The 25,565-nt window shown below is 34.7% G+C and overlaps 5 protein-coding genes and 3 non-coding genes across 13 annotated transcripts; 6 read left to right on the forward strand and 2 right to left on the reverse strand.

Moving 5' to 3' along the window:
* Positions 1 to 632: 632 nt before the first annotated feature.
* Positions 633 to 2,494, forward strand: C03H5.3 (SRF-dependent transcription regulation-associated protein; the record flags this gene model as incomplete). 2 transcript variants are annotated; one of them, NM_061321.6, is made up of 4 exons in its annotated part: positions 633 to 787; positions 839 to 879; positions 929 to 1,584; positions 2,204 to 2,494. In NM_061321.6, 4 exons carry the CDS (start codon positions 784 to 786, stop codon positions 2,364 to 2,366), a joined length of 864 nt encoding a protein of 287 aa, NP_493722.1. The 2 variants fall into 2 exon arrangements, with proteins under 2 accessions (NP_493722.1, NP_001300492.1); NM_001313563.3 differs by lacking the exons at positions 633 to 787; positions 839 to 879 and having other exon boundaries at positions 971 to 1,584; positions 2,204 to 2,366.
* Positions 2,495 to 3,377: 883 nt separating this feature from the next.
* nstp-4 (UDP-N-acetylglucosamine/UDP-N-acetylgalactosaminetransporter nstp-4) lies at positions 3,378 to 7,277 on the forward strand. The gene is made up of 7 exons (NM_061322.9): positions 3,378 to 3,494; positions 3,700 to 3,876; positions 4,415 to 4,498; positions 4,705 to 4,897; positions 5,604 to 5,833; positions 6,705 to 6,838; positions 6,990 to 7,277. The coding sequence occupies exons 1-7, from the start codon at positions 3,387 to 3,389 to the stop codon at positions 7,081 to 7,083; spliced, it is 1,020 nt and encodes a 339-aa protein (NP_493723.3). The 5' UTR covers positions 3,378 to 3,386; the 3' UTR covers positions 7,084 to 7,277.
* Positions 7,278 to 9,642: 2,365 nt separating this feature from the next.
* On the forward strand, positions 9,643 to 10,439 carry C03H5.10. The gene is made up of 2 exons (NR_132578.1): positions 9,643 to 9,919; positions 9,965 to 10,439. It is a non-coding gene; the product is annotated as an Unclassified non-coding RNA C03H5.10 (non-coding RNA).
* A 664-nt stretch (positions 10,440 to 11,103) lies between these two features.
* C03H5.6 (BTB domain-containing protein) lies at positions 11,104 to 13,966 on the reverse strand. Its single transcript, NM_001392994.1, has 5 exons — positions 13,681 to 13,966; positions 13,145 to 13,298; positions 12,378 to 12,858; positions 11,997 to 12,215; positions 11,104 to 11,501 (listed from the first exon to the last, which is right to left on the reverse strand). Exons 2-5 carry the CDS (start codon positions 13,226 to 13,228, stop codon positions 11,236 to 11,238), a joined length of 1,050 nt encoding a protein of 349 aa, NP_001379614.1. The 5' UTR covers positions 13,229 to 13,298; positions 13,681 to 13,966; the 3' UTR covers positions 11,104 to 11,235.
* A 3,243-nt stretch (positions 13,967 to 17,209) lies between these two features.
* clec-10 (C-type LECtin) lies at positions 17,210 to 18,725 on the forward strand. Its single transcript, NM_061324.10, has 4 exons — positions 17,210 to 17,424; positions 17,527 to 17,665; positions 17,709 to 17,840; positions 17,887 to 18,725. Exons 1-4 carry the CDS (start codon positions 17,227 to 17,229, stop codon positions 18,663 to 18,665), a joined length of 1,248 nt encoding a protein of 415 aa, NP_493725.2. The 5' UTR covers positions 17,210 to 17,226; the 3' UTR covers positions 18,666 to 18,725.
* A 1,950-nt stretch (positions 18,726 to 20,675) lies between these two features.
* dnsn-1 (Downstream Neighbor of SoN homolog) lies at positions 20,676 to 25,477 on the reverse strand (the record flags this gene model as incomplete). 5 transcript variants are annotated; one of them, NM_001267082.5, is made up of 10 exons in its annotated part: positions 20,676 to 20,942; positions 21,000 to 21,095; positions 21,147 to 21,339; positions 22,284 to 22,575; positions 23,528 to 23,820; positions 23,869 to 23,987; positions 24,696 to 24,965; positions 25,021 to 25,120; positions 25,170 to 25,249; positions 25,294 to 25,473. In NM_001267082.5, 10 exons carry the CDS (start codon positions 25,462 to 25,464, stop codon positions 20,772 to 20,774), a joined length of 1,785 nt encoding a protein of 594 aa, NP_001254011.1. The 5 variants fall into 5 exon arrangements, with proteins under 5 accessions (NP_001254011.1, NP_493727.2, NP_493726.2 ...); NM_061325.6 differs by having other exon boundaries at positions 20,686 to 20,942; positions 25,021 to 25,126; positions 25,294 to 25,477; NM_061326.7 differs by lacking the exons at positions 25,021 to 25,120; positions 25,170 to 25,249; positions 25,294 to 25,473 and having other exon boundaries at positions 20,682 to 20,942; positions 24,696 to 24,833.
* C24H12.15 lies at positions 22,899 to 22,948 on the forward strand. Its single transcript, NR_050804.1, has one exon. It is a non-coding gene; the product is annotated as an Unclassified non-coding RNA C24H12.15 (non-coding RNA).
* Positions 24,550 to 24,601, forward strand: C24H12.14. Its single transcript, NR_050805.1, has one exon. It is a non-coding gene; the product is annotated as an Unclassified non-coding RNA C24H12.14 (non-coding RNA).
* Positions 25,478 to 25,565: the final 88 nt, after the last annotated feature.

Below are 25,565 nucleotides of genomic sequence, written 5' to 3' on the forward strand. Positions count from 1 at the left end.
CTACGCTAAAATTTGGCACGGTGACCTAGAAAAAGCTCGGCCACCATCGTAAAATGGATGAGAAGCACCGGCTCAACTGAATTGTACAATCGAATTTCGAAATTTCGCGGCAAAAATATACTCCTTATGCAATTTTTAAAATCAGGAAAAAAGAAAAATAAGTGGCCGAGTTCTCGCTTTTTCTCGGCCACGGGGCAAAATTAACCTGTACGGGATTTGCCAAAAAATAACTAAAAAATCTTCGAAAAATCCACTTGTCAATCGATTTTTCGTGCTCAACACTGAAATGCCAAAGTGTAAAAATGTGCTCCGGCCATCCGCAACTTTCTCCAAGTTATATTACAGCGTGTGTTGCGTTTTTTCTGATTCTCTCGTGCCTCTTGTTGTGTTTTTCTTGGTGAAAATCTATCAATTTGACGGGAACATGTTGAATTGTATAGGAATTTTAAGGAAATTGTGCACAAATTTCTCTGAAAATGGGATTACACGTGGAAATGTTGAGGAAAAACTGAAATTTGTTTAATTTCTGTACAATTAAATTGAATTTTCAATTAAATTTGCAGAAATACCACTTCCTCGTGTAAAAATTTTATTATCAATTCTTAATATTTCACACCAGACCCTTTTCAGGTCTCGACACGACAATGAAATTCAAATTCCTTGCATTTCCCTCCAAAACGACATTCAAGTCCGCAATTGCGCGTCAGGTGTTGCGCTTGCGTACTTTTATTTTTCTCTCCATTTTTTTTATTTTTCGCGACTTTTAACGGATTTCAATCGAAAATGGGTATGTTTTTGGGTTTTTTTCGTAAAAAATAAATGAAATTTAAATTTTCAGTGTCTCTCCGCAGTGGAAAACGTGTCTCGCGCCCATCGCCGGTAGGAAAACTCATTTTTCAGTTTTTATCAACTAAATAATGAATTTCAGAGCACTCCGCTGGAAAAACCAGCTGAAACATCCACAAATCCTATGGAAACACCTAAAAGAGCTGTAAAAGGACAGAAAACAGTTGAGGAAAAGGAAAAACTGCCGATTTCTCTAAGGAAAAGCGAGAGATTGGCGAAAAATTCGGGAGAAAACTCTTCGGCAGAAATTGCGGAGGAACACAAGGAAATCGTGGCGCCATCGCAAGAAAACTCAGTTGATGATGATGCGGAATCCACACAACTTTCGGTAGATGTATTCGCAGATCCGTCAGATTTCGAGGATGATGACGACGAGGTTGTTCCGGAGACCGATTACGAAGACAACAACGAGGAGCCAAAAAATGATCAAAATCCTGTGGAAATCCCAGATAATTCCGATTCCGATGACGATGAGCCAATGGAAATTTCTTCCAAAAATCCGGTTACTTCAATTGAAAATCCAGAAAATTCCGATTCCGACGATGATGAGCCAATGGAAGCCACTTCAAAAGCTCCAGAGATGTCAGTCGCTGAGCCAAAAAGTATAATTGAGAAGCTTCTGGAGAAAAAGGCCGAAAAATCGGCGAAATTGGCGGCCAAGAAGCTGAAGAAGAGAAGCAAGAAGAAGGAGGCAAAGAAGATTTCTGATGGAGTTTTTCAAGTTAAAATGAAGAAAAGGTTTATTTTTTGCTAATTTGAGTGAAAAAGTGAGAAAATTCCAATTTTTCTCTGCAAAATCGATATATTTTTGGCGAATTTGCATAATTTTGAGCTATTTTCGGCCGATTTTATGAAAAATTTTACCAAAACAATTTTTTGAAGCATTTTTGTGAAAACTTCTTTCCTTTTCTGCCTAATCTTTAAGCCTAAGCCTATGCCTATGCCTATCCCTATCCCTAAGCCGAAGCCTAAGATTAAGTCTAAGCCTAGGCGTAAGCTTAAGCCTAAGCCTATGTCTATGCCAATGCCTACGCCTATGCCTATGCCTGAACCTATACCTTAGCCTATGCCTATGCCTAAGCCTATGCCTGAACCTATACCTTAGCCTATGCCTAAGTCTATGCCTAAGCCTATACCTATGCTCAAGCCAAAGCCTGAGCCTAAGCCTAACCCTATGCCTGAACCTATACCGTAGCCTATGCCTAAGCCTAAGCCTATACCTGAACCTATACATTATCCTATGCCTATGCCTAAGGCTTAACCTATGCCTATGCATCTTCCTATGCCTAAGCATAAGCATGAGCTTAAGCCTGAGCCTATGCCTATGCCTACGCCTACTAATTTTTTCTCATTTCAGCAAGGCAAAATTCAACGTTGTGACTCTCAAAGCTGGTGTCCAGAACATTTTAGAGCCACAAATCAACTTCCGCGAGGAGCTTCTCAAATCAAGAACCGCCGGAACTCGTCTTGCCGATACTGAAAAGTTTTTGCAACGTGGCAAATGGGTCTCGAAGCGATAATTTTCTCCTTTTTTTGTTAATTTTTCTGTTATTATTATCATTTCCAACTTGTTTTTTGTTATGAAAATGCGATTTTGTGTTTTAAACCGTGTTTTTTTTTTGCATTTTCCATTTTCGTCTCATGCCGTCGGTCCGAATTCGGTCAAGGTTATTTCTTATACCAACTATCCAATTTCTCTTCATCTCTTCACCGTTTATGTGAATTCCTTCAGATTTTCTTTTTGAAAAATGCCGATTTTCAAGCTAAAAAAGCTTCAAAACCGTGATTTTCCACAAAATTGCCTCTCTCCACTAGAGACGCAGATGGTGAAAGCAGTGTGTAAACACACAGCTCAAAACGTGGCTTTTCGCATTCTAAATAGATTGGCGTTGCGTTTAAAAGCCAATTTTTTGTGTGAAAATTGGTTTTTTCTGGTTTGAAATTGTGCAACGTGGAGTTAATTTTTTCTAATTTTTCCTTAAAAAATTTAAAAAAAAAGTTTTTTCCAGGTTTTTTGAAAATTAATATTAAAAAAAAAAGGAAAATATTACACAGACGCGAAATGTCGCGTCAAGAATATGGTACCAGGTCTCAACGCGATAATTTTTGGTTGAATTAAATTCGACATGCGCTTTTAAAGAGTACTGTAGCTTCAAACTTTAGTTGCTGAGGAATTTTCATAGTTTTTCACACTATTTGTTAAAATTATTTTTTTTTTTAATAATTAAATTAAAAATATTTTTAATAAATTAATCAATTTTGGCAAATTGTGAGAAAAACTGAATAAACTGAAAATTCCCCAACAACTAAAGTTTGAAGCTACAGTAATCTTTAAAGGCGCACGCTCGTTTTGTATCTGACAGAAAATTGTCGCGTCGAGACCCGATACCGTAGTTTTGGCGCAAAATTTCGCGTCGGTGTGATATTTTTTTTTTCAATTTTTGACCAATTCCGTTAATAATGGGTCTCGCCACGATAAAATTTCCTCTCTTTTTTTTACAAATAATTAGTTTTAAAATCAATATTTCCAGGTAAAAACCATGAATCGAGCTAACGACACGAGCTCCAATCTGAAGCTCATCTCATTGGTCGTGCTCATTGTGCAAACCACCGCACTTGTTCTCACCCTGAGATACAGTCAAACGCAGGTAGAAAATGCAGAAAAAATAGTGAAAAAATACCACAAAAATGGAAAAAATAGCTTAAAATAAATAAAAAACTATTTTTTGGAATTTCAATTTTGTTTAATTTTCGGATTTTCAAAATTTTTAAAATACCTTTTAAAAAAGTTTAATTTACGATTTTTTAGGCATATAATTATAATTTTTTTCGTAGAAAAAAATTATTTTCCAGAAATCCGAAGGACCCCGCTACCTGTCCTCCACCGCTGTCGTCTGCGCTGAAATTATCAAGCTTATCACATGTTTCTTCGTGATCTACCGGAATAATGGATATCGGTTCAGTGGAATGCTCAATGAGCTCAATCGGGAAATTTTCGCGTCTCCGCAGACCAGGGCTGACTCGTTGAAGGTGAAAATTAGAATTTTTCGGAGATTTTTGGAAAAAAATCAAAAGAATTTTAGACAGAATTTTTTAGCGATTTTCAAAAATTCGAAATTTTCAAAATTTCAATAATTTTTGTATTTTTCCAGTTATTGGAATTAAAAAAATTTAAATGTAGCTTTAAAAAAATCAAAATTTTCAATTTTTTTTAATTTTCAAAAAGTAATTATTAATTTTTTAGAACTTTTCTTTCGAAATTTACAGAATTTCAAGGGTTTCTAGGAATTTATAGACATTTTTCAAAAATTTTCGATTTTTTTTGTATTTTAAGAATTTTTTAAAAATTAATTTTTTAAAAAATTGAATTAATTGAAATTTTTGAAATTTTTTAGTTTCTAACTTATTTCGAATTTTTAGAAATTTTGAAAGTTTGAAATTATCTGGAAAATTCAAAAATTCAAAAAATTGAATTTTAGGATTTTTTAGAAATTAAAAAAACAAAACTTGCGAAATATAATTTTTTATTTAAAAAAAATTAATTTCTAATTTTTTTTCCAAATTTCAGGTCGCAGTCCCAGCCATCATGTATGTTATCCAGAACAATTTGCTCTTTTTCGCTTTGAAAAAATTGGACGCCGCTACTTATCAGGTACAGTTTTCATGGTAAATTTTTAAAAAATTTTTTCAGGCAAAACTAACGAGTTTTTAACAAAATTTTGATTTTTCCGAGTTTTCAAAAAAAAATTGCACTGAAAATTTGACGAAAAAATGTTTTAAAAACCTTCAAAAATTAGAAAAATGGCCGAAAATCTTTTTTTTTTTCAAATTTTTTAAATAACTTTCCCCAAATTCCAGGTGACATATCAACTGAAAATCCTCACCACCGCGATTTTCTCCGTCACAATGCTCGGAAAATCGCTTCACCGGTACAATTGGATGGCTCTGATCCTTCTGACAGCTGGAGTTGCCCTGGTACAGTACCCCTCTGGAGATTCTACTACTTCTAAGAGTACCGCAGCTGAACACGATGCTTCTGATAATATTTTAGGTAAAAATGAAAATTTTAAGCTCGTTTTTCGATTTAAAAAAAATTTGAAATTTTATTTCCAAAAGAAATTGGAAAATTATAGTAATTGTAAATTAAAAATTTTTTTTTATTCAAATATCGATGTTTTTAAACTGAAAATATTTATTAAAAAATTCAATTTTCGTAGATTTTAATTTTTTTTTTAAATCTAGATTTTTTCAAAAATTAAACCTGGTTAATGCATAATTTTTGCTATTCTTTTCGAAAAAATTCTAAATTTTTTGACGAAATAAAAATCCCAATTTTTTTTTCCAAAAATCTATTTTTTGGGAGAAAAACTACTAAAATTCAATTTTTGTAGGAAAGTTTTAGTGAAAAACGTTTTAAAAATGTTCCTAAAAGTGTATGTACGTTTTAAAAGACAACATTTAAGAAATCGATAAAAAACCATTCAAAAATTTAAAAACGAATAAATCAGCAAAAAAACGGCAAAAACCATTAAAAAAACAAAAAAAAAGAAAAACTGGAAATTACAAAAAAAAAATTCAAAAAATGTGGAAAAATATCAATTTTCAATTGGAAACTGAAAATCTCAATTTTTTATTTAGAACGATTTTTCCGTTCCAAACTGGAAAAAATTACTAAAAAATCAGTTTCTATAGGAATTTTTTAGTGGAAAACTACGTTTCACAATTCAAAAAATCAACCTAAAAAAAATCGTTTCCAGGCCTCGGAGCAGTTCTAGCCGCCTGCTTCTCATCCGGATTCGCTGGTGTCTACTTTGAAAAAATCCTGAAAACATCGAAAGTCTCCCTGTGGATCCGTAATATTCAGTTGGCATTTTTCTCGGTATTCGGAGCACTTCTCGTCTGTTGGCTCTATGATTGGCAGGCAATTAGTGATGATGGATTTTTGAGAGGATATAATGGAGTTATTTGGATTGTCGTGCTTTTGCAGGTTGATTTATTGGAAAAATTTGAAAAAATAATGCTAGAAAATTGAAAATTTAATTTTAAAATTATAATATTCGGTTTTATCGAATTTTTTTAAGTTTTTGTTTTTGAAAATCGGAATTTTGTCTTATTTTTCTTTTAAAAAATTCAAACTAATTTCAAATTTATAGAAAATGAATTTTCCAGATTTTCTGTTTTTTTCCAGATTCTCTTTTTCCAGATTTTCTTTTTCTTTTTTTTTCAGATTTTCAGTGAAAATTACATTTTTTTCACAAGTTTTTCACAAAAAAACTTGCAATTTCTAATCTAAAAAATTTATTTATCTTTTATTGAATCGGTTGTTTGTTTTACAAAAATCCTTCAATTTTTCTTAATTTTTTTTTGCCAAAATTTCAAAAAAACCATTTTCTCTCAGAAAAACCTTCAATTTCCTATTAAAAATCTGAAAATCAAATAAATTTCAAATTTTCACAGAAAAAGAATTTGCTCCGATTTTCTGCGAGAAGTTTGATTTTTTTTTTGATTTAATAATTTTTAAACAAAATTTGAAATTTGTGAAGATCCCTACAAAAAAAATTTTTTTCTGAAAAATTTTTCAAAAAATTATTTTGTTTCATCGAAATTTATTTCTTATTTATTTTGAATAAAAATGCTAAAATTCTGATTTTTTATAAAAAATCCGAATTTTCAGTTTGAAATTAAAAAATTATTAATTTTTCGATTTTTCCATTTATTTTGAAAAAAATTGAATTTTTCATAATTTTTTTACAAAAAATTGAAAATTCAGAGCTACAAAAACTTTTTTTTTTCTGAAATTTTCTGCAAAAATTAAACAAAAAAATCAAAAAACTTTTTTTTAATTCAAAAATTTCCAGGCTTACGGAGGGCTCGTGATTGCTCTCGTCGTCAAGTACGCTGACAATATTCTCAAAGGATTTGCAGTCTCGTTATCAATTATTCTCTCATCATTCACTTCATGGCTTGTTCTCGGAGATTTGACTATTACAACGTATGGGATTTTTTGGAAATTTTTTTTTGAAAAAGAATGGAAAATTTGGACGAAGTTCCGTTTTTGATATAATTTAAATTGAAATTTTTAAAAAAATTGACCAAAACGAATGAAAATTTTACTTGAAATCCATTTAAAAAAATTGTTTCAGAACCTTCGCCATCGGAGCCACCGTTGTTATCTTTGCAACATTCCTCTATGGCCACGAGCCAAAATCGACACCAGCCGAAGCTCATAATGCCTGATTTTTCTGTGATTTCTGTGATTTCCCAACTCCCTCGCTTATATGATTGCATTTTTCTAGTCTAAGTGCAGTTTAATATCAATATTTGTTGGTTTTCTCTTTCTGTAAGTGTAGGGAAGCACACACGTCATACAAATTGTAGAAAAATTGTCAATAATATCGTAAGTTTAAATTAAATAAATTATTGAATGAGCATACTATGACTTTTTAAAGAAAATTGAAGAAGAATTAAAGAATTGAGAAATTAAAATGTTTACAAAAAATTCAAAGTTCTCTTTAAGACATTTCGAAGAAATAATTTTTCATAAGGAAATGCCTCCGAACAATATGAAATTTTACTTTATTAAATTCTAACTGTTTAACAATTTGAGAAAAATAATTTTTCTTGACCACAAAATTATGATTATGAAGGCTGAGAAATGGGAAAAGCAAAAAAAAAACAAAAATACCAAAAGTTGCTGCAAATGACTAATTCATTTATGCTGAATTCAGAAAATCTAGGTGTAACACGTCGAATTATCGATAATAATTAAGAAACCTTCAGATTTTTCCGTGAAAAAGTTATTTACTGCAATTACTCAATTTTTTTGATTTTTTTTCCAGTTAGTTTCGACATTTTTTTAATTCGATAACTTTCGAGGTGTCGAAAGTTTTTCGTGAATACATATTTGGTGCTCTCTGTGTCTCTCCGCCCTCGGCACATCGGACCACCATCTCTTGTTTTGCAGGTGTCTCGTTCATTCACCGGTTGATCTACAGTGGCCAGGGAGAAATTAGATTTAGAAAAGACGACAGAGGGGGGAGGTGGGTGAAGATGGGCCATTGCGGCACTCATTCTGGACAATTTTCTGCTATTTTTGCAGGTTTTGCGTGTTTTTTTCTCAAGTTTTCCTACGTTTTTCCATCTTTCCATTTTACTTTGGCTCAATCTTCTTAACATACTTTGTTGCTTTTAGTTAGGTTAGGCTCTTTCCACTTTTATTTCCAAAATCCTGATGACTTCTTGACTTTCACTCAGAAACTTACACCTATAACTCAATTTTCAGAGCTTTGGTGAGAAATATTGCAAAGTTCTGTGATCTGTGTTACTATAGATCCCTGTTAACTGACTGTACACTATCTCGGACAAAATTTCGGGTTTGAATCTGTAAAAAAGAAATACGATATTGAACTTTAAATTATATTGAACATTCAAATATTTTGCTCCAGCAGCAAGTTTCCTTTACTCCCTTACAGGACCAACTCATTTAAAATTTTAGTTCCTCTAAAATTTTGACGTCCGGGTGGAACCTACCCTTAGAGATCAATCTTCAATGTTTACAGGTAGAATATTGTAAACATCTGTGATTTGAGTTACTGTAGGTTGTTTGATGTTTGCTTTGCACTAGGGATTTACGGTTTTTATTACGTTAAAGTCGAATTTTCAATAAGAATTTCAAAAACTTGCCCAGTAAATATGTTTTTTTAACCTCCATTTTCCTAGTCTTATGTTGTTGTTTTTTCGTGGTCTTCCAATTTGTAGCAAGTTGCCGCTTCAACTTTTAGGCATTCCAAGAAACTGTTTTTTGAAACCTTTTTTGTAGTTATTTATTAGACTTGATAAAAAGTGGTTTGCCTGGCTTCGCCCCTTTTCTAATATTTTGTAGCAAAATTGACGTTTCAAAACCACACAGCCTAAGGTTGTCCCTTTTCAGGAACTACCGCTCTGAGTTTTGTCAGTTCCAAGATACCCAGCTCACGAGTGAGCTCTTCGTTTTGTTACTCAAATGGGGTTGGTAACTTCCGGCTCCGCTTGGAAGCTTTTGAACAGAATAAGAACAGACTGGGAACTGTAAGGATGTTGGCGGTTCGAGACCTTTTTCGGAGATGTTCGGTGTCTTTTTTTCCTTTTTTATTTTGCAAAAATATTTGTAAAAAAATTTGACCGTGTGGTGGAGTTGAACTGATCCTTTTCAGGTGTTCTGTTTTCTGTTAGGTCTAGCTCGGACACGCTCACATTTTGACAAAAATTAGGCTTTGTACTTCGACTTTTCTTGCAACTTCCGAATGTTTATCGCTTTTCTTGAAATTATTGAGTTTTCTTTGAACTTTCGATGTTTCCAATTAAAAAAAATTATTATGATTATAAGTAAATTTCTCAGAATTTTCAATTTTCAATTTTTTCTCCAAATTTTCGGGAAATCTGCAAAGTTTTTTCCATGTTTTTTTAAATTATCGATTTCACTTTATATTTCCTGGAGATTATCAACTTTTCATTGATTTTTCTTGAAATTATCAAATTTTACTTCAAATTTTGGTTTTATTCATGGCTTTTTTAAAATATCGATTTTTCTACAAAATTCTTCGAAACTATTAATTATAGGATTTTTTAATTTTAAATTATCAAATTTCTCGCAAACTTGAAAAAAGAATTTTCGATGTCTCTCTAATTTTTCTTAAAGTTTCCAATTTTTCCTTGAAATTTTCTGAAAGTAATCAATTGTTTCACTGATTTTTCTTGGACTTTCCAATTTTTCTTCTGTTTTTCTCAAATTTTCCGATTTTTTCTTGAAATTTTTCAGAAAGGTTTCAGAAGCTACCACAAGCTCCACTACTGCATCGCCTGCGCCATCCACAGTAAGGTCGTCAGAAAACGTTCCCGTGAGGCCAGAAGAGATTGCAACCCACCACCACGTTTCGGACAGCGCGCCGCTGCTGCTCGTCCAGGAGCTCCAGGACCACGTCCGTCCATAAGAAATTGAAATGGACGTGTAAAGACGCTTAATCCCAGTTGGTGTCTTCTACAACACGAAAGTCTCCAATATTCGCCAAACTATCAGAAAGGATAATTTACAGATGTGAGTTTTCTAAATATTATTTGTTTGAAACAATTCTTTATTCAGTTATATATCTGCGACCCCGAACAGTGAAGGAGTATTGGTCAAGTTCCGACTAACAAAAGTCGGAGAAATTGACTTTGGTGCCACCTTCAAGCCAAGCATCATTATCTGTCCATCGGATAATGTCCATCAGCGCCAACTTCTGGAAGAACATTTGTTTGCAAGTGGAAGAAGCCATAAAAAGAAGCGAGATGGATTTTGTGTTGGTTCGATGGAACCGCTAGAGCCAAGATTCATTGAGAATGAACAAATTGAAGAAGGAGATGGAACGATTGTTTTAGTTGGACCCGAGACAAAATTTCCGACTTCAGATGAGGGAAACCAAACGATTTTTGAAATGCTTGTTACAACAAATGATGTTGAACAGAAGAAGATTGGTATTAAGTTAATTTTGTCTTGAAAGCTATCCTACGTTACAGTGTAAACTTCTCCCTATTTTCATTTTGATTATAGTTTTCATTAAGAATCTGTGCTAGTACTTTTTTATTTTTCTTAAACTTTTCTTTTTCTTAAAGCCATTGGGATAGTTTGCCCTACGGTTTTGAGGTATCACATGTGGTTTCATGATACCGTATTGGCGACGTTTGCATGTAGAATCTAGTCAACCCGCTAAAGATCTAAAGATCTGCAAGAAGTGATTGAGCTTGGCATCAGTCTTTCTGTGTTGGAGAATACGACACTTGTCAATCCCAATTGAGTGAGCTTAATTGAGAATTCAGTTCCCGGTTCGCTATCGATTTTGTTTGGATCTGAGAAAAAACGAAATCGTTCGATTTTGTTTTCGAAATCAAAGTTTTGCGTTCTTCTGATATTAAACGCTTTTGGAATGCTGGTCATGGTAACAATCTTGGTATGGTTGGTTTGACTGGTCTGGTTGGTGAAAATAAGATTTTTCCAAGCCTGGAAATAGGGGACACAGTGCCCGTTCGGTTTGAAGAGTCTAAGAAATCATTATTTTATTATTAAATTACATATTTAAATATCAAAAAAAAACATTATTACTCAAATATTAAAGGCGCGGGAAGCTCGGAAAATTTGAAATTTGAGTGAAAACAAAAATGTGGCAGGGAGAAGTTGTAAATTTGATGAAAGAATTGTGGATTTGTAGAATAAATATTTGAAATAATAATAATAATAATAATAATAATAATAATAATAATAATAATAATAATAATAATAATAATAATAATAATAATAATAATAATATTAAAATGAATAGTTAAATTAAATTATACAATTTTGTAAAAAAAATTCGAAAAAAAACATCGCTAGAACTATGTACGATTCATCAAACCACCTACAGTACCACTACCGTAACCCTGGGTTACTGTAGTCGTACCTGTCGTGACATTGTTGGGGTTTTTCATGAGTGTTGTGTCGGATGAATATGTTTTACACGATGGGCACATCCATGTTACAGCTCCGCAGGTATTCGTGACTTTGCATCGGGAGCAGTGATGGGTTTGGAGACCTGGATTGTCGAGTAGGACGCCTAGACGATCCATCATTGCGGCCTTGGCTCGGGTGGAGAGACAGTCGTCTGGAATGTTGATGAGATATTGAATTTCAATTAACTTTGGTTTTACCCTATCCGTTAATCTTTTAAACTAACAACGTTATTGTAGTTTATATACTGGCTAAGTAGCGACTTAATTTTAATGACTCCGTATCGAAAATAGTACCAATCGGTGTAAAATTTAATTTTTAATAACTTTGCCTCTTGGACCGACTTTCTAGTTCTATTTTGAACGGAGTTACGGCAGTTATACAATTGGATGAGTAGCGACTGAACTTTAAACCAACATAACTTTGTTGAAAGTAATGCTATAAAAATAGTTCGAAAGACAATATTGTAGATTATAAAATTTTGCGTCGAAAAATATAAATTTTGATACGGAGTCATTGAAATTGGAGTCGCTACTCAGCCAAAATTCAAGCTATAATAACTTTGCTAGTATACAAGATAAAATGGTGGGGTAAAAACTAATTTTATCCAAATTTAATTTTTTTTTTCAAAAAAAAAATATAAACTTACAAGTTGTCTGCTGCGTCATTTGAATCAAATTCTCGGGCCTCAAAACCATTTGTAGACATTGTGGAAGCATCTCGTGGAGGAAACACCTATCGAGGAGGGATAACCTCACAAAAACTGACAATTGGGTGTGCGGTGAGAGCAGAAGATTTGCACATTTTCGGAGCAGAGCCGGTGATTCCATTTTGCAAGCTGACATTAGGATCGGGCCGATGTTTGTCTCTGAAAGTTGGAAATTATTTGGAAAATTTTTTAGAAATTGAAAAACCGCGCCGCACCCTCAAAATTTCAAAATTCGGGGCTTATTTTGAAGCTAGGAACTTAATGAATTCAAAAATCATACTTTCAACTCAAAATTCTCAAAACTTTTCGAAAAAAACCCACCATTAATCCTCAACTGTGGAGGATGTATCGCCATGAGAAATGCCTTAAGCTCTTCATGAGTACACGGACAAAACATTTCCTCAATCCCACTGCTCGTTGTGCACAGCTTTTCTTCGAAAACATTACTCCAAGCGGCCATATAAAACGGATTAACATAATATAATCGGCCGGTTTTCGCGCGGACCGCCGCAAAATTCACGTCAGATTGTCGTTGATAAGGCTCAAGGTCTAACGGTGGCTCGAGAATTTCTTCTGGAGCAGCTGCTCCGTGTAGTCGTTCCAAAAGTAGTACTTTCACTCGATCCGACAGTGCATAGTACCTTGATCCGTTCAGATCAACTTTGGAATTGGGCCTCATCTCACGTAGACATAGTACTAGAAGTCGATTTAACTTGTATCTATCCGCTATCCACACTTTTTCGAGAAATGGTAAATTATGACTGATCAGGAAACATTCACAACGGTGCAGTAATCCTTCCATCTGAAATTTGAGTATTTTTATTTTTAAACCAAGTTTCTAGAATAGAGCTTCAATATTGAACAATATTGAATATTGAATATTGAATTGAGTGCTTCAATATTTTCTCAGAAGCGACTCAATCTTTTGAGCTCCACATCAAATTTTGTACCAATGATGTAGAGTTTTATGTGGTACAATTTTAAGAATTTTTTTGAAAAAAAAGTTACGGCAGTTTTCGGCTGAGTAGCGACTTAACTTCATCGATAAATTAAATTTCAATTAAAAAAAAATATTTCAAAACACTCACCTGATAATCATAAGCTAACGGTAAAAGTATATGAACTGATTGGTCATCTACGGCTTTATATGTTGGATGTATACATTCTAACATTTCCAGAACATGCTCATATTGCACATTTGCCAATATTAACTCACGATCCGGACATTCTACACACCACGCCCTGAAAAATTAATAATTTAAAAAAATGAAAAAATAAACCGTTTTTAGCATGTTGCAAAGTGTGATCCAATGCAAATTTTCCGTGAATTTTCATTACAGCGCATTTGCAGTTTCCGAGCTTCGAAAATTTTAAATTTCGAATGAAAATTGTTATTTTTCGTGTTGAAAGTGCGCTCCAAAGCTAATTGACAAAAAACTGAGCATCTTAATGTTGTTAGTGCGCTCTAATAAAGTTTATTGATTTTTCGTTAAATTCTCATTGGAGCGCAGTTGGGTTTTAAAAGAATTCAAATTTTTTTGTATAAAACTTCTTGTTGCAAATGCGCCCCCAAAGCAATTTTTCTCAACCTCTCGCTGGAGCGCACATGCACCTCCCAACTAACCTCAAAACAGGACTCCAAACAGAAATATAATGTTCATCTACATATAATCGTCTATTCTCAACTAAAAGTGGCCTCGTCCTCTGCCCATCGGGCCTCGTAAAATCGACAGAAACTTCTATATGCGTGGGCGGTTGATATGGTGCACCAGGGGGTCCTGTCGACGACGACGGCTGGCACGGAACGGTCTCATAGGCTCCGAGAGGACTACGAGACCGTTCACGTGCTGATGTTGGAGCTGATTGGTGATGCAAGGTGATACTAATCTAGTGTGAAGTGGAGGGTAATTCTGTAATTCAAATACATTTTAAATTGTTGGTCGATTGAGATAAAGTGTGATATATGGATTTGAATGCATTGAGTCGCTACTCAGCAAATATTCAAATTTCAAATCAATAAATATACATTTTAACGTGATACGGAGCCAGAGTAGCGACTCAAAAACACCAAACTGACTGCCTAATCAAGGCCAATGAACCGGAAGAATAGAAAGCATAGGAAATGAGGGAAAAGTGTGAGAGTGAGGGGGGACCCTGTGAGCACTGAAAAAAAGAAATTGAGGGTCCTTTTTTTCGTTCTCTCTCTCTACTTTTTTTCGCGTCGTTGTTGGAATAAAAGGATAGAATGAGAGTAGGGTGTGCTCCGGAGAGCAAAAGGTCTCAAATTTCGTATGGACTTTTTTCGCGCACAGATACTTACATCACACGTTTTTGGGAGATGTAAATGTTTTAAAATATACACGTGGCAAAAAAATTCAAAAAGAGCGCCAGACCACGAAACTCTGCGAACTTATCATTGAAGCGCACTTGCAGAATGCGATCGGCAGGAAATTTGAATTTTTCATTAAAATGTGTGGTTTTGCACCGTAAGTAGTTAAATATATAATTTTTTGGAAAAATTGGTAAAATTCAAAAAAAGTTCAAAAACATTTAAAATTCTGCAAAATCGACTGGTTTCAGTCAAAACCCTCTATTTTTCACATCAAAAAATGTTTTATCCAACAAAAACAGAGGCAAAAGTCGTAGGGGGGTCCCGTCAATACCCATTACCCAGTTGTTGTGGTGTTGTGCACTCTCCTTTTTGGGGGGCTCCTGGAGCCAGCTCCGTAAGAAAAATGGGATTAGCTCTCAGAGGGGAGGGCTCGAATATTAATGGGTTCCGCCGGCCGCCAAAAAGTAGAGAAATACTGAATTTCTTATCTCTTCTCATGCTCTGCCCAAATTTCATCAAAAATTCAATTTTCGCACACACACCGAAATTATTGAATAATACGTTTTTTCTTGGGGGCGTTTGGATAAATCTCCAAAAAAAATTGGCTGAGTAGCGGCTCAATGACTCCGTATCAAATTTTAGACCCTATATTTTAAGCTCTATAATCGTGCATCTTAAATCAAATTTCTAGCTCCACTTTGAAAAAAGTTATGGAAGTTTTTATATTGGCTGAGTAGCGACCCATATTAACCAGTGTGATACAGAGTTTCCTTAACATTTTTAGGTATTGTCAGGAAATTTCAGGGCTGATATAAATTAAATTGGGGTTTTTTAAAAATTAATTTCAAAGCCAGAACTAGTTTTTTGCTAGAAATATGAGTAATTAAAAAAAATTAAATTTTTTGATAATTTTGTTTTCTAATTTTTGCGAAAATTAAAACAGCTGTTTAAAACGTTTTTAATAAATTCTAATGTCTAAAAAACATTAAATTTTTTTGGACGAAAAAAAAATTCAAAAATTTGAAATTTTCGAACCGATTTTTTAAAAAATATTTCAAAAAAAAATGTTAAAAATGACCTCCTCCAAAACATTCCTAGAACAATAAAAAAATCTTCAAAAAACCAGCTTTTAGAGCAAGATACAGGGTCTTGAAAGAAGTGAAAAAAAAACAGAAAAAAATTTAAATTTAGATTTTTTTTTCGAATTTTTTTTTCAAAAAAAATTTCAATAAATTTGATTTTATTCAAAATGTCGTTTTTTTTCAGATCTAAGTTCAAATTTTTAATTTTCCGGGAAACACCTGACCTAATCTTGCACCTAATTCAATTTCACCTGGAACCTGAAACCAAAAAAAAAAAAAAAAAAGTATGTATAGGTACTAAGAGTATCCTGAAAAAGCATGCAAGACGCCGTCGTCTTCTCCAAAAAAAGCAGCATCACAAGCGGCGGAAAAAAAGAAGAAAGTATGCGCGGGGAGAAGCCGAGAGATTTGCCTCTTTCTCCATCTCCCTCTCAGTCTCCAATACTTGTACGTCTTCATGTGCTCGGAGTTGTCTTGCTCCGCGAGCACCCGCCACTTCTTTTTCTTCTTCTTCTTTTACTCCGTAACAACACAAGAATTTGGAATTTGCGTGTAGTATGTAGAGAAGGAAGGAGGAGGAGGCGAGAAGCCCTTGGGAATTCTTTTTTTTTTTCGTTATTTAGTTGGGCGGCGCAAACACACTGAGATTGGCTTAAATTGATGTCAAATGTTTATTAGGGAATTTTTTTTTGAGAAATTGGAGAAGAAAAAATTTTGGCCAAAAAAAATTTTTGTTTTTAAAAAAATTTGACGCTGATGTGAATGGTTACCTCTTTTGAAATCTGGAATCAATCTGAAAATGAGAAGTTTCTGAAAATCAGGGAAGCAAAATAATGACGAAAAAAATTCAGTTGGCTTTTTTTTGTTGCAAATTTTCCAAACCCCTGTTTTAAAACTTCCCAAATTATTTTTCAACTACATTTATGTACAACAGATCAAAAGTAAAAGTTATGTCTAGAAACAGTAAGTTATTTTTAAGTTATTTTTTGTGAGTTGTGAGTTAGTGTGAGTCAACCATTGTACACACACAGCGGTGAGAGGCGTCGGCTTGAGGCATGAGGGTTGAGGTCCGCATTTCGCGCCTTACTCAGCTGGGAGGCCTACTTTGCATCATGGAAAGAAGCCATGATTCTTATCAGTAATTTTTAAATGAGTTTAAAATGGGAGAAGGACATCATTTGAATTTAAAGAAACACGATATGAGTTTTCGATTGTAATGATCGAATGATCAATAACTTCTATAAACACAAGATATTAAACGTTTTTTAAAGGCTTTGCACTGGGATCCAGGAGTCAGGTAGGTAGCAATACTGCTCCCACTGGATTTCAGTTCAAAAACTGGAGGTAAACTTTGAAAATAAGTAAACTCTGTTATTAATAAAACCAGTAAAACTGAAATAAAGCTGGAAAATTTTCAGAAACAGAACGGAGAAATTGCTATGATTCAAAATGAATTGAATCTTGGAACATTTTTCAAAATTACGTCTGAAAATCCACAATGTGTAAAGTAGGGGAAATGTCACGGATCTATGAGACTCCCTACAGTAACACAATTCACTTCACTTTGATGTTTCCTTTTTCCATTCCTCATTCATGTAACTTCATTGACCAATCATGCTTAATATCTACAACTCTGGTGATTGTAGATGTTTCATTTCATTCGGAAACTCTTATCGTAGCTCGTTAAATTTGAATTATTCCGCCAGCTTAAAACCATTCAAAACTGTCTGATAAGAATCACAACTTCCTTTCCATCATGCAGGCAATCGCTGCTCTGCTTCTTATTTGGCTTGCAAATGTTGCAATTTCATCCAACACCCCAGTTTGTAAAAATGGATTCACACTAATTAACAACAAGTGTTTGCGTCTTTTCTACGAAGAAGTAATCCACAGAGATGCTGAATTATCATGCAGAAACTATGGTGCAACACTTGTTACGGTCAAGAATGCTCAAGTAAGTAGATACTTTATTCGTATTATAATTCGACTTCTAAATGGAGCGAATATAATACACAAGTACATATTATCATTTTCCTGACTGAGCCAAAGGTTTCAGGATAATCAAGATGTTGCTACTATTGCTGGGAGTGCTAAACTTATTTGGCTCGGCCTGTCTTGTTTTGAAGATAGTTTTGGAAAATGTTTCTGGGATGATGCATCCGGCTCGGCAAACAGCTACAACAGTTTTTCTGGGGGTTGGTGGATTTTTCTGTTTCAAACATTTTCCTCAAACTTAAGGTTATCCTAACGTCCAAGTTGGACAATGTGTGTATTATTCTACGCAGGGAGTGTTAGCTGGAAAATGGATCAGTGAGGATTGTGAACGCTATCGCATGCCTTACATTTGTGAGCTACCAACAACCTACCAGGGTACTCGAAATAATAAAACTGTCCTGTGAACTTCCAAAGATTTCAGATAGCTGTTCTTACAACTACAACGGGTACTGCTACACATTCAGCTCGACTGCCGTACCATTTGTCACTGCACAGAAAATATGTGAACTAAGCTGTGGAAACCTTGTGTCTATACATTCTCCGAATGAACTTCAGTATATTGTTAACTTTGCTCCATTTGTGGACGACGGTTACTTTATTGGAGCGACATGGAAAAATAACTACAGCCTCAGTTGGCTGGATGATTCTCCGTGGGACTACGATAGAATTGATCCATCATTTTCAGTTAAAGTTGGCTATTGCTTTACGATATACACTGGTGTGGGCTCTAAAATCACTGGTTCCTGGTACAGCGTTGACAATTGGGAAATTCCTAATCAGTATATATGCAAGATACCTGCTGGTGTTCCATGCTCGCCTGCACCACCAGTAACTCCCACACCAAACTTATCAAATTGCAACGGACCGCGAATGATGTATTCAGGAGTTTTCACCTCTCCAAATTATCCAAATAACTACGATAACAACGAGGATTGCACTTACCTTATTTCCACATTGGGGCCCTACGGAATATTTTTGTTCATTGCACCATTTAGTACGGAACACAAGTATGATGTTGTGACCATTTACGATGGCCCAACAACAAGCCACAAAGTTTTGGCTCATTTAAGCGGAGAAATTGGTATTTCTATGATGACTTCAAGTGGAAACAGTTTGCTTGTAACCTTTAAGTCGGATAAAACAAACACTTTTTCTGGATTTAGCGCGAGATTTTACTCTACTCGATTGATAAATGATTAAGATTTGTGTTTGATACGTGCAAATCTATCAACGATTGTTCAATAAATTTTTTGAAAATGGACTTACCGGCCGTGTCGTTTTTCGGTTGAAAATGTTAAAAAAAAAAAATCTTGTTTAACAAACCACGTTTCCTGTTAGCACATCAAAACACATCAAAATATTTGGAATAAATTAGAGCTTGATGTTCACTACTATCTGCAACTACTGATCTAATATTGGTTGATGGCAGGTTCCTTTGCAGATTTCTCTGATAAATTAGAAAAATTATTTAGAAGAAAATTATTTTTAAGAGAAATTTTTGTAGCATGTAGCATTAAAAACATTTTTTGGGCTTTTTGAAACAAACATATTTTTTTCTATTTCTTCAGGTGGAACACTATTTTGCTACTCGAATATAACCAATCTAAAATAATTTCCAAACGTATTAATGGTAGAAGCATTAAAAAACACACATTTTTCGAGTTTTTTTTTCAATGAATAGTGTAGTTACAGAAAAGGTGATACATCTAAGTATCCTAAGTAAGTAAGTAAGTTGCAGTAATTAAAATAATACCCAGAGTAAGTTTGTCAATTTAGTTATAAACTTAACATGCTGTTTTTACGGGAAAAAAAATTCCGACTATTGTTTGCATGATGCACACTCCGCCAACGATATTAAGTTTGAGTCAATTGTTGTCAAAAAGTTTATCTGTGAATGTTTCGTCTTGGTCTGAAAAATGTTATTCAAGTAAATATGACAAACACTCAATTAAAAACTTGCTCACCCGTATGTTCTCACTACGTAGTGTTGTCTGATTTCTCTAACCAAATCGAGTAGTACAGAGCACCCTGTGCTATTCCCACGGACAATAATTCTGAAATTTTTGTTAATGCACACCGTACGAAAACAATCCGTACGCCGTACGATTATGACGAGGGCCTGTGCATGAAAGTACGACATACTTGATCAAGTTTTTTACAACATTTCGAATGAATATTGAATTTTGAAGTTTTTGTGTGTTTTCTCAAACTACAGTAGACTACAGCGACCGTATACCTGAACTATGTATCCACAGCGCTCTTCTTCGCATGAGACTAATGTTTCTCATAGATTACAAACTACAAGACATACCTAACCAATGCGCAAAAATTTAAAGCCTGCTGAAGTGTTCAAAATTATTGGAGCGACACCTCACGAACTCCTGAATTTGAGGGAATAGGGAATTCGTTTTTTTTTTTGCATTTTTGGCTTCTATAAAAATGATTTTCAAGTTTTTTTGATTCATAATATTGTTGAGAAGCATTATACGAATCTAAAATGTGCAAAATATTGAAGTTTGGTTCTAAACTGAAGATTTTCTTTTTTAAAATGTATCAGAACCGTCACCTGGTGTGAGGGTGTCCCATTTCGGTTTGATCTACAAAAAATGCGGGGATTTTTTCCCGAGAAAAAAAATTGTGACGTCAGTGCCCGAGAAGTGGTACCTGTACGCAATTTGTCTTCCGTATACCTGACCGTTTGGTAGCGTTTTTCTCAAAAACGGCTGGTGCAACATTTTTGTAATGCATATAAAACATGTTGGAAAATAAATTCAAAATTTTTTGGACCAAAGCTTTTTTCTTAAAACGCGCCCAAACCTGGCTAAACTCAATATAGACCACAAAATTCAAAGAATGCGTACTGCGCAGCATATTTGACGCGCAAAATATCTCGTAGCGAAATATACAGTAATTCTTTAAATGACTACTGTAGCGCTTGTGTCGATTTACGGTGATCTCGACTTTTTCGTCATTATTGTGCTCTATTTCAATATTTTAATTAATTATTTAATAATGATTTGAGTAGCTCGACACCAGTGTAAAGAATTACTGTAGTTTTCGCTACGAGATGTTTTGCGCGTCAAATATGTTGCGCAGTACGCATTCTCAGAATATTGTGTTCCCGTAATATGGAATGATAGATTACCGACGGATCCCTGTAGACGAACAAAAAACATTGATGTTCCATTTTTTGCTGCTAGTACATACGTGTTCAAAATTTAAATGTTAATATTCATATAAAAATAACTTGTATCAAAATCTTAGAAAAATTTTTTTCACAGGATGTTCAATTAATTCTTCAAAATCTCAATTCTTAGTCCATTTCACACAATTCTCAGCAATTGTCACAGTATTCCAGTTGGTGGCAGTTTCCGTCCAATCAGACATTCCTTGACTCGTATGTCGATCCATGACTTGCATTGTTACCGGCTTCTCCTCCGTCGAGCACATGTTCGTAGAGCGGATGAACTGGGTCATCTGAAGGAAAATACAGAAATTAAAAAGCTGCAAACGCGCCCCAATGCAAACTTTTACCATTTTTGCACAATGCGGGAGCACTGGACCATTTTCCAGCTTCAGCTCGTATTCCGTGCACTTGGTTCCGGCTTTTGCGAATATATTCGATGATTTCTGGAAAAATTGACTTGTAATTTGAATTTCTAATTCAGAAAAATTGGCTACCGTCAAGCTGAGCAACTGCCCATACAAAAATGGTGACGTGGCGATTAGAGTGGGCGGGATTTTCGTGTAGGGACCCGTTTTCTCGTGTACAACGTCCGAATCCATCAGCGCGTTGAATAGAGCATGAATCTTGGAGCCATGGACTACAAGACACTGGAAACCGGCACGATCAGTCACTTGGGAAGAGAGTTCTCTGGAAAAATTGGAAATTTGGGCATAGTTTCCGCATCCCCGGTGACAAATGTGCTCTATTGCACCGAATTGTTGGTTGGAATACGGTATTTATTGCATGTTTCAGCCGAGAATACCGATATTCATACCATCAATTTGGATAGAAGCACATAAGTCACAGAAATTCATTTTTAGAGGCTACGGAAGCTACAGTAATCCTTATGGGAGTTATACGGCATTTTCAGAGCAATTTTCGGTGTTTTTTTAAACAAAAACTTCAAAATTTTGGAAAAAAACGGTGAAAATTGCTATTTTCTACAATTTTCCCAGAAAATTGAAAATTTGGGCATAGCTTCCGCATCCCCGGTGACAAATGTGCTCTATTGCACCGAATTGTTGGTTGGAATACGGTATTTATTGCATGTTTCAGCCGAGAATACCGATATTCATACCATCAAAATTGGATAGAAGCACATAAGTCACAGAAAATTAATTTTCAATGAGGGAAAAATAGGATTACTGTAGCTTTGCGCAGATCGCGGAGCTACAGTAATCCTAGGAGGAGTCACATTACACAGTTCGGGTTACTGTAGCGCCGGGCTATTGCCACGCAGCTACAGTAACCTTTTGTATGTACAGTAACCTATTGACTTTTTTAATGGAAAAAATCTTGAAAATCAAAATTTCGACGTTTTTCGGAAAATTTTAATTTTAAAATAGTAGTAGATTTGAACTTTTTAGCGTAAAATTTGCAATTTTAAGGCAAAAAATCAAATTCCACAAAATATTTCAAATTTTAAAGTACAAAAATTTGGGGCTACTGTAGTTTTGAGCGCAGCTACAGTAACCTTTCGTGAAAAAACGGGGTTTGCACGAAAAAACTGTCAAAAACTATGATTTTTTGGGTTTTTTTTCCAGAAAGTTCAATAAAAAAGCTTTTTTGCCTGGATAATGGCAAATTTTTACCTCGAAACAGTATTTTTCACTGTTCGCGGTGAGACCCCAATCTCATTCAACCATTGGTTCGCCAGCTTCATTGGACTCTCGTTCTCATCACTGTCTTGATCTTTTTTCAGCGGGCTTTCATCGGAATTTTCCGAATTTTCGATTCCACCGAATGTTGTTGGTCCCATTTGAGAGTTCTCCTTGGATTCTGAAGCCAAAAGGCAATCCAGTGTTGACTGATCATGATGGAGTTGTGGTGAACTGCTGACACGCTTCAGAGACGATGTGGGCTTTGGAGCCTCGAAGTCGACGCCTGCAAAAATTGAAATTTCAGTTTAAAAATGAATATTTAATAGAGTTTCAGCTTTTTTGCCTATTTCAGCTTTTAAATCGACAAAAAAAACAGTTTTTGAGCTGAAATTCGCAATGGAGCACGTTTGCCGCACACTATAATTTGAAAAAAAAGTTTTTTTCCTCAAAAATATCATTTTACAGTAGGATTTTAAGTGAAAAAGTGCGTAATTTCGTATAAAATCCTGCAAAATCGGAATTTTCGAGGAAAATTGAGCCAATTTTGAAATTTTTGAGTGAATTAACCAAAAAATCTAAATTTTAAGCTAAAAAGGCATTTTTTAATTTGGGTCTGCTAAATCAAAAGTTGTAGTTTGTAGTCTAGCAGACCCAACATTTTCCATTTTCGCAATGAAAAAAAAGGAAACTTGATGAATTTTTCAATTTTTCAGCGGGAAAATGAAAATGTTTCGAATAGAAATTAGAAAAATTCATGTTTTTTGCGATTTTTAGTGGAAAAAAAAATGCAATTTTTGTATTTTAAGGCAAAAGTGCGTATTTTCAGATAAAATCCTGAAAAAAATCGGAATTTCTGGGGGAAAATTGATCTAATTTCGAATTTTTGAGTGAATTAAAATTGTATTCCAAAAAAACGAATCAAAAAATCTAAATTTTAAACTGAAAACAGGCATTTTTAATTTGGGTCTGCTAAATCAAAAGTTGTAGTTTGTAGTTTAGCAGACCCAAAATTTACTATTTTTGCAATGAAAATTGATGAATTTTTCAATTTTTCAGCGGGAAAATGAACATTTTTTGAATAGAAATAAGAAAAATTCAAGTTTTTGCGATTTTAAGCTGAAAAATTTGCACTTTTTGTGCTTTAAGACCTTGTACGGCTTGAAAAAAGTATTTTTTACCCACAATTTTCAATTTTATAGCATAAAATCAATCTGAAAATTGCTCAAAAATTCTACCCTGGCTTCTCAAATGCTCTCGGATCGCCGACGTCGTATGAGTGATCACAGCGACAAGCTTCTGCCCTCGAAAAGCCTGCGAGCAAGATTGTGACGTGTCATCTGCCGCCACATCATCACCACCACCCGACAACGGCATTTTCGTAAAAAGCACGTTGCAAACAGCAGTCGCCACGTAAAAACTGCCACGTTGTCCCTTTTTATACGAGCTGTAGAGCTCCGCGTAGCACTCTTGCCATTGTTCCAACATTGTGCTCGTCACCAGTGGAGCCAGCGAGACACGGGACACGTTTCTGCAAAAAAATTCGAATTTTAGGTGTTGCAAGTGTGCTCCACCGTACTCTTGCTCTGCGGTGATTCTTGGATACATTTTGAGCCCTGGAATTACTGGAAACTGGTAGAAAAGCGAGGCAGCTTCAAGAATTGACATTGGAGACACTGGGAGAGGCACTGTCGGGTCCTGAAATTTGAATTTTTTGAAAAAAAAAGGGTCTGCTAGGCTACAAACTACAAATTTGTCAGAAAAATATCATTGAAAATGGTTTTTTCTTTCAATTTTGAAGTAAAAAATTATTAAAAACTTGATTTCAACTGAAAAATACTATGAAAACTGCTGAAAAAGCCACAAAAATATATTTTGAAGACTACAAACTACAAATTTTGATTTAGCAGACCTAAATGATTTTTTTTTTCGTTTTTCGACGATTTTTACACAATTTTATGGATTTTAGCTCAAAATTTGCGATTTCAGATAAATTTTCCCTGAAAATTCCGATTTTTTCAGGATTTTGTATGAAAATACGCACTTTTGTCTTAAAACACAAAAATTGCAAAATTTTCCACTAAAAATCGCAAAACACTTGAATTTTTCTGATTTCTATTTGAAAAATGTTCATTTTCCCGCTGAAAAATTGAAAAATTCATCAATTTTCCAATTTTCCATGCGAAAATTGAAAATTTTTGGTCTGCTAGACTACAAACTACACATTTTGATTTAGCAGACCAAAGTGGTTTTGAAGAGATTGGGTCTGCTAGACTACAAACTACAAATTTCGATTTAGCAGACCCAAGCCAACATTTGCTTGAAAAAACCGTTTTTCTCCAAAATTTTTGCTGCGAAGGCCATTTTTCTACACAGAAAAGTCAAAAATAGTAGATTTCGACCCACCTCATAGCCATTAAGAAACGTTTTATTAAAATATTGCATTCCATCGAATCGATCGTTCGTCTGAAACTTGACAATCACATTTCCCGTCGATTTTCTCGTATTCATCCATGGAAACGAGACTTTTGACACGATTCTCATCTTGCTTCCGATCCGAAGATCAGTTGGAAGATCCTCGGCAGACTCCTGGGCTGGTTCTGCTGGTTTTTGAGCCGATGACGACGTGGCAAGGAGCGCGGAGAAGTCGACCGGATGGAATTCTTGAAGAAGAGCCTGCAGAATTCAATTTTTGTTTAAAAAAAACCTCGAGAATTTTATATTTTCTCACTGGATCAAAGCTCTGGAATCTCTCAAACTTCTGTGGACTTTTTCTTTTCCGCGGGGAGCTTCTCACTCCTTTGGTGGGCGTTTTAAGTGGATCGGGGCTTCTGAAACTTAAAATTATTAGAGAAGATTGCTCAAATTTCCAATTCAAACCTCGAAATACTCGCTGCAAACGGATCGTCTTGTGAGAAGGTCACCTGGGGTTTTTGTCGCTTCTTTTGCGGGGAAGAGACCTGAAAATCGACTTTTTAAAATAAAAATAAGTTCATTTCTCTACTTTAAACGGATTATTCGCTGTCGGAGCCGGACAACTATCCGTAAATCCCTCCAAGCCTTCAAAATCGGTAGGTGGCGGTGGAGGCACAGCGTTGAGAATGTTTCGGCAGCTTGATCGACGTTTTATTTGCGTTTTGAGCCGATTTCGAGGATTATAGTGCTCGTCGGACATTTTAATAGGCTGAAAATTACAGATTTAATGAGGAAAATACGTAAAAATCACTGAAAATGTCTGAAAATTAAAAAATTTATTAAATTCTTAGCTTCTCGCGC

The sequence above is a fragment of the Caenorhabditis elegans genome, chromosome II (genome assembly GCF_000002985.6).
Source record: "Caenorhabditis elegans chromosome II".
In the NCBI taxonomy this organism is placed as follows: Eukaryota; Metazoa; Nematoda; class Chromadorea; order Rhabditida; family Rhabditidae; genus Caenorhabditis; species Caenorhabditis elegans.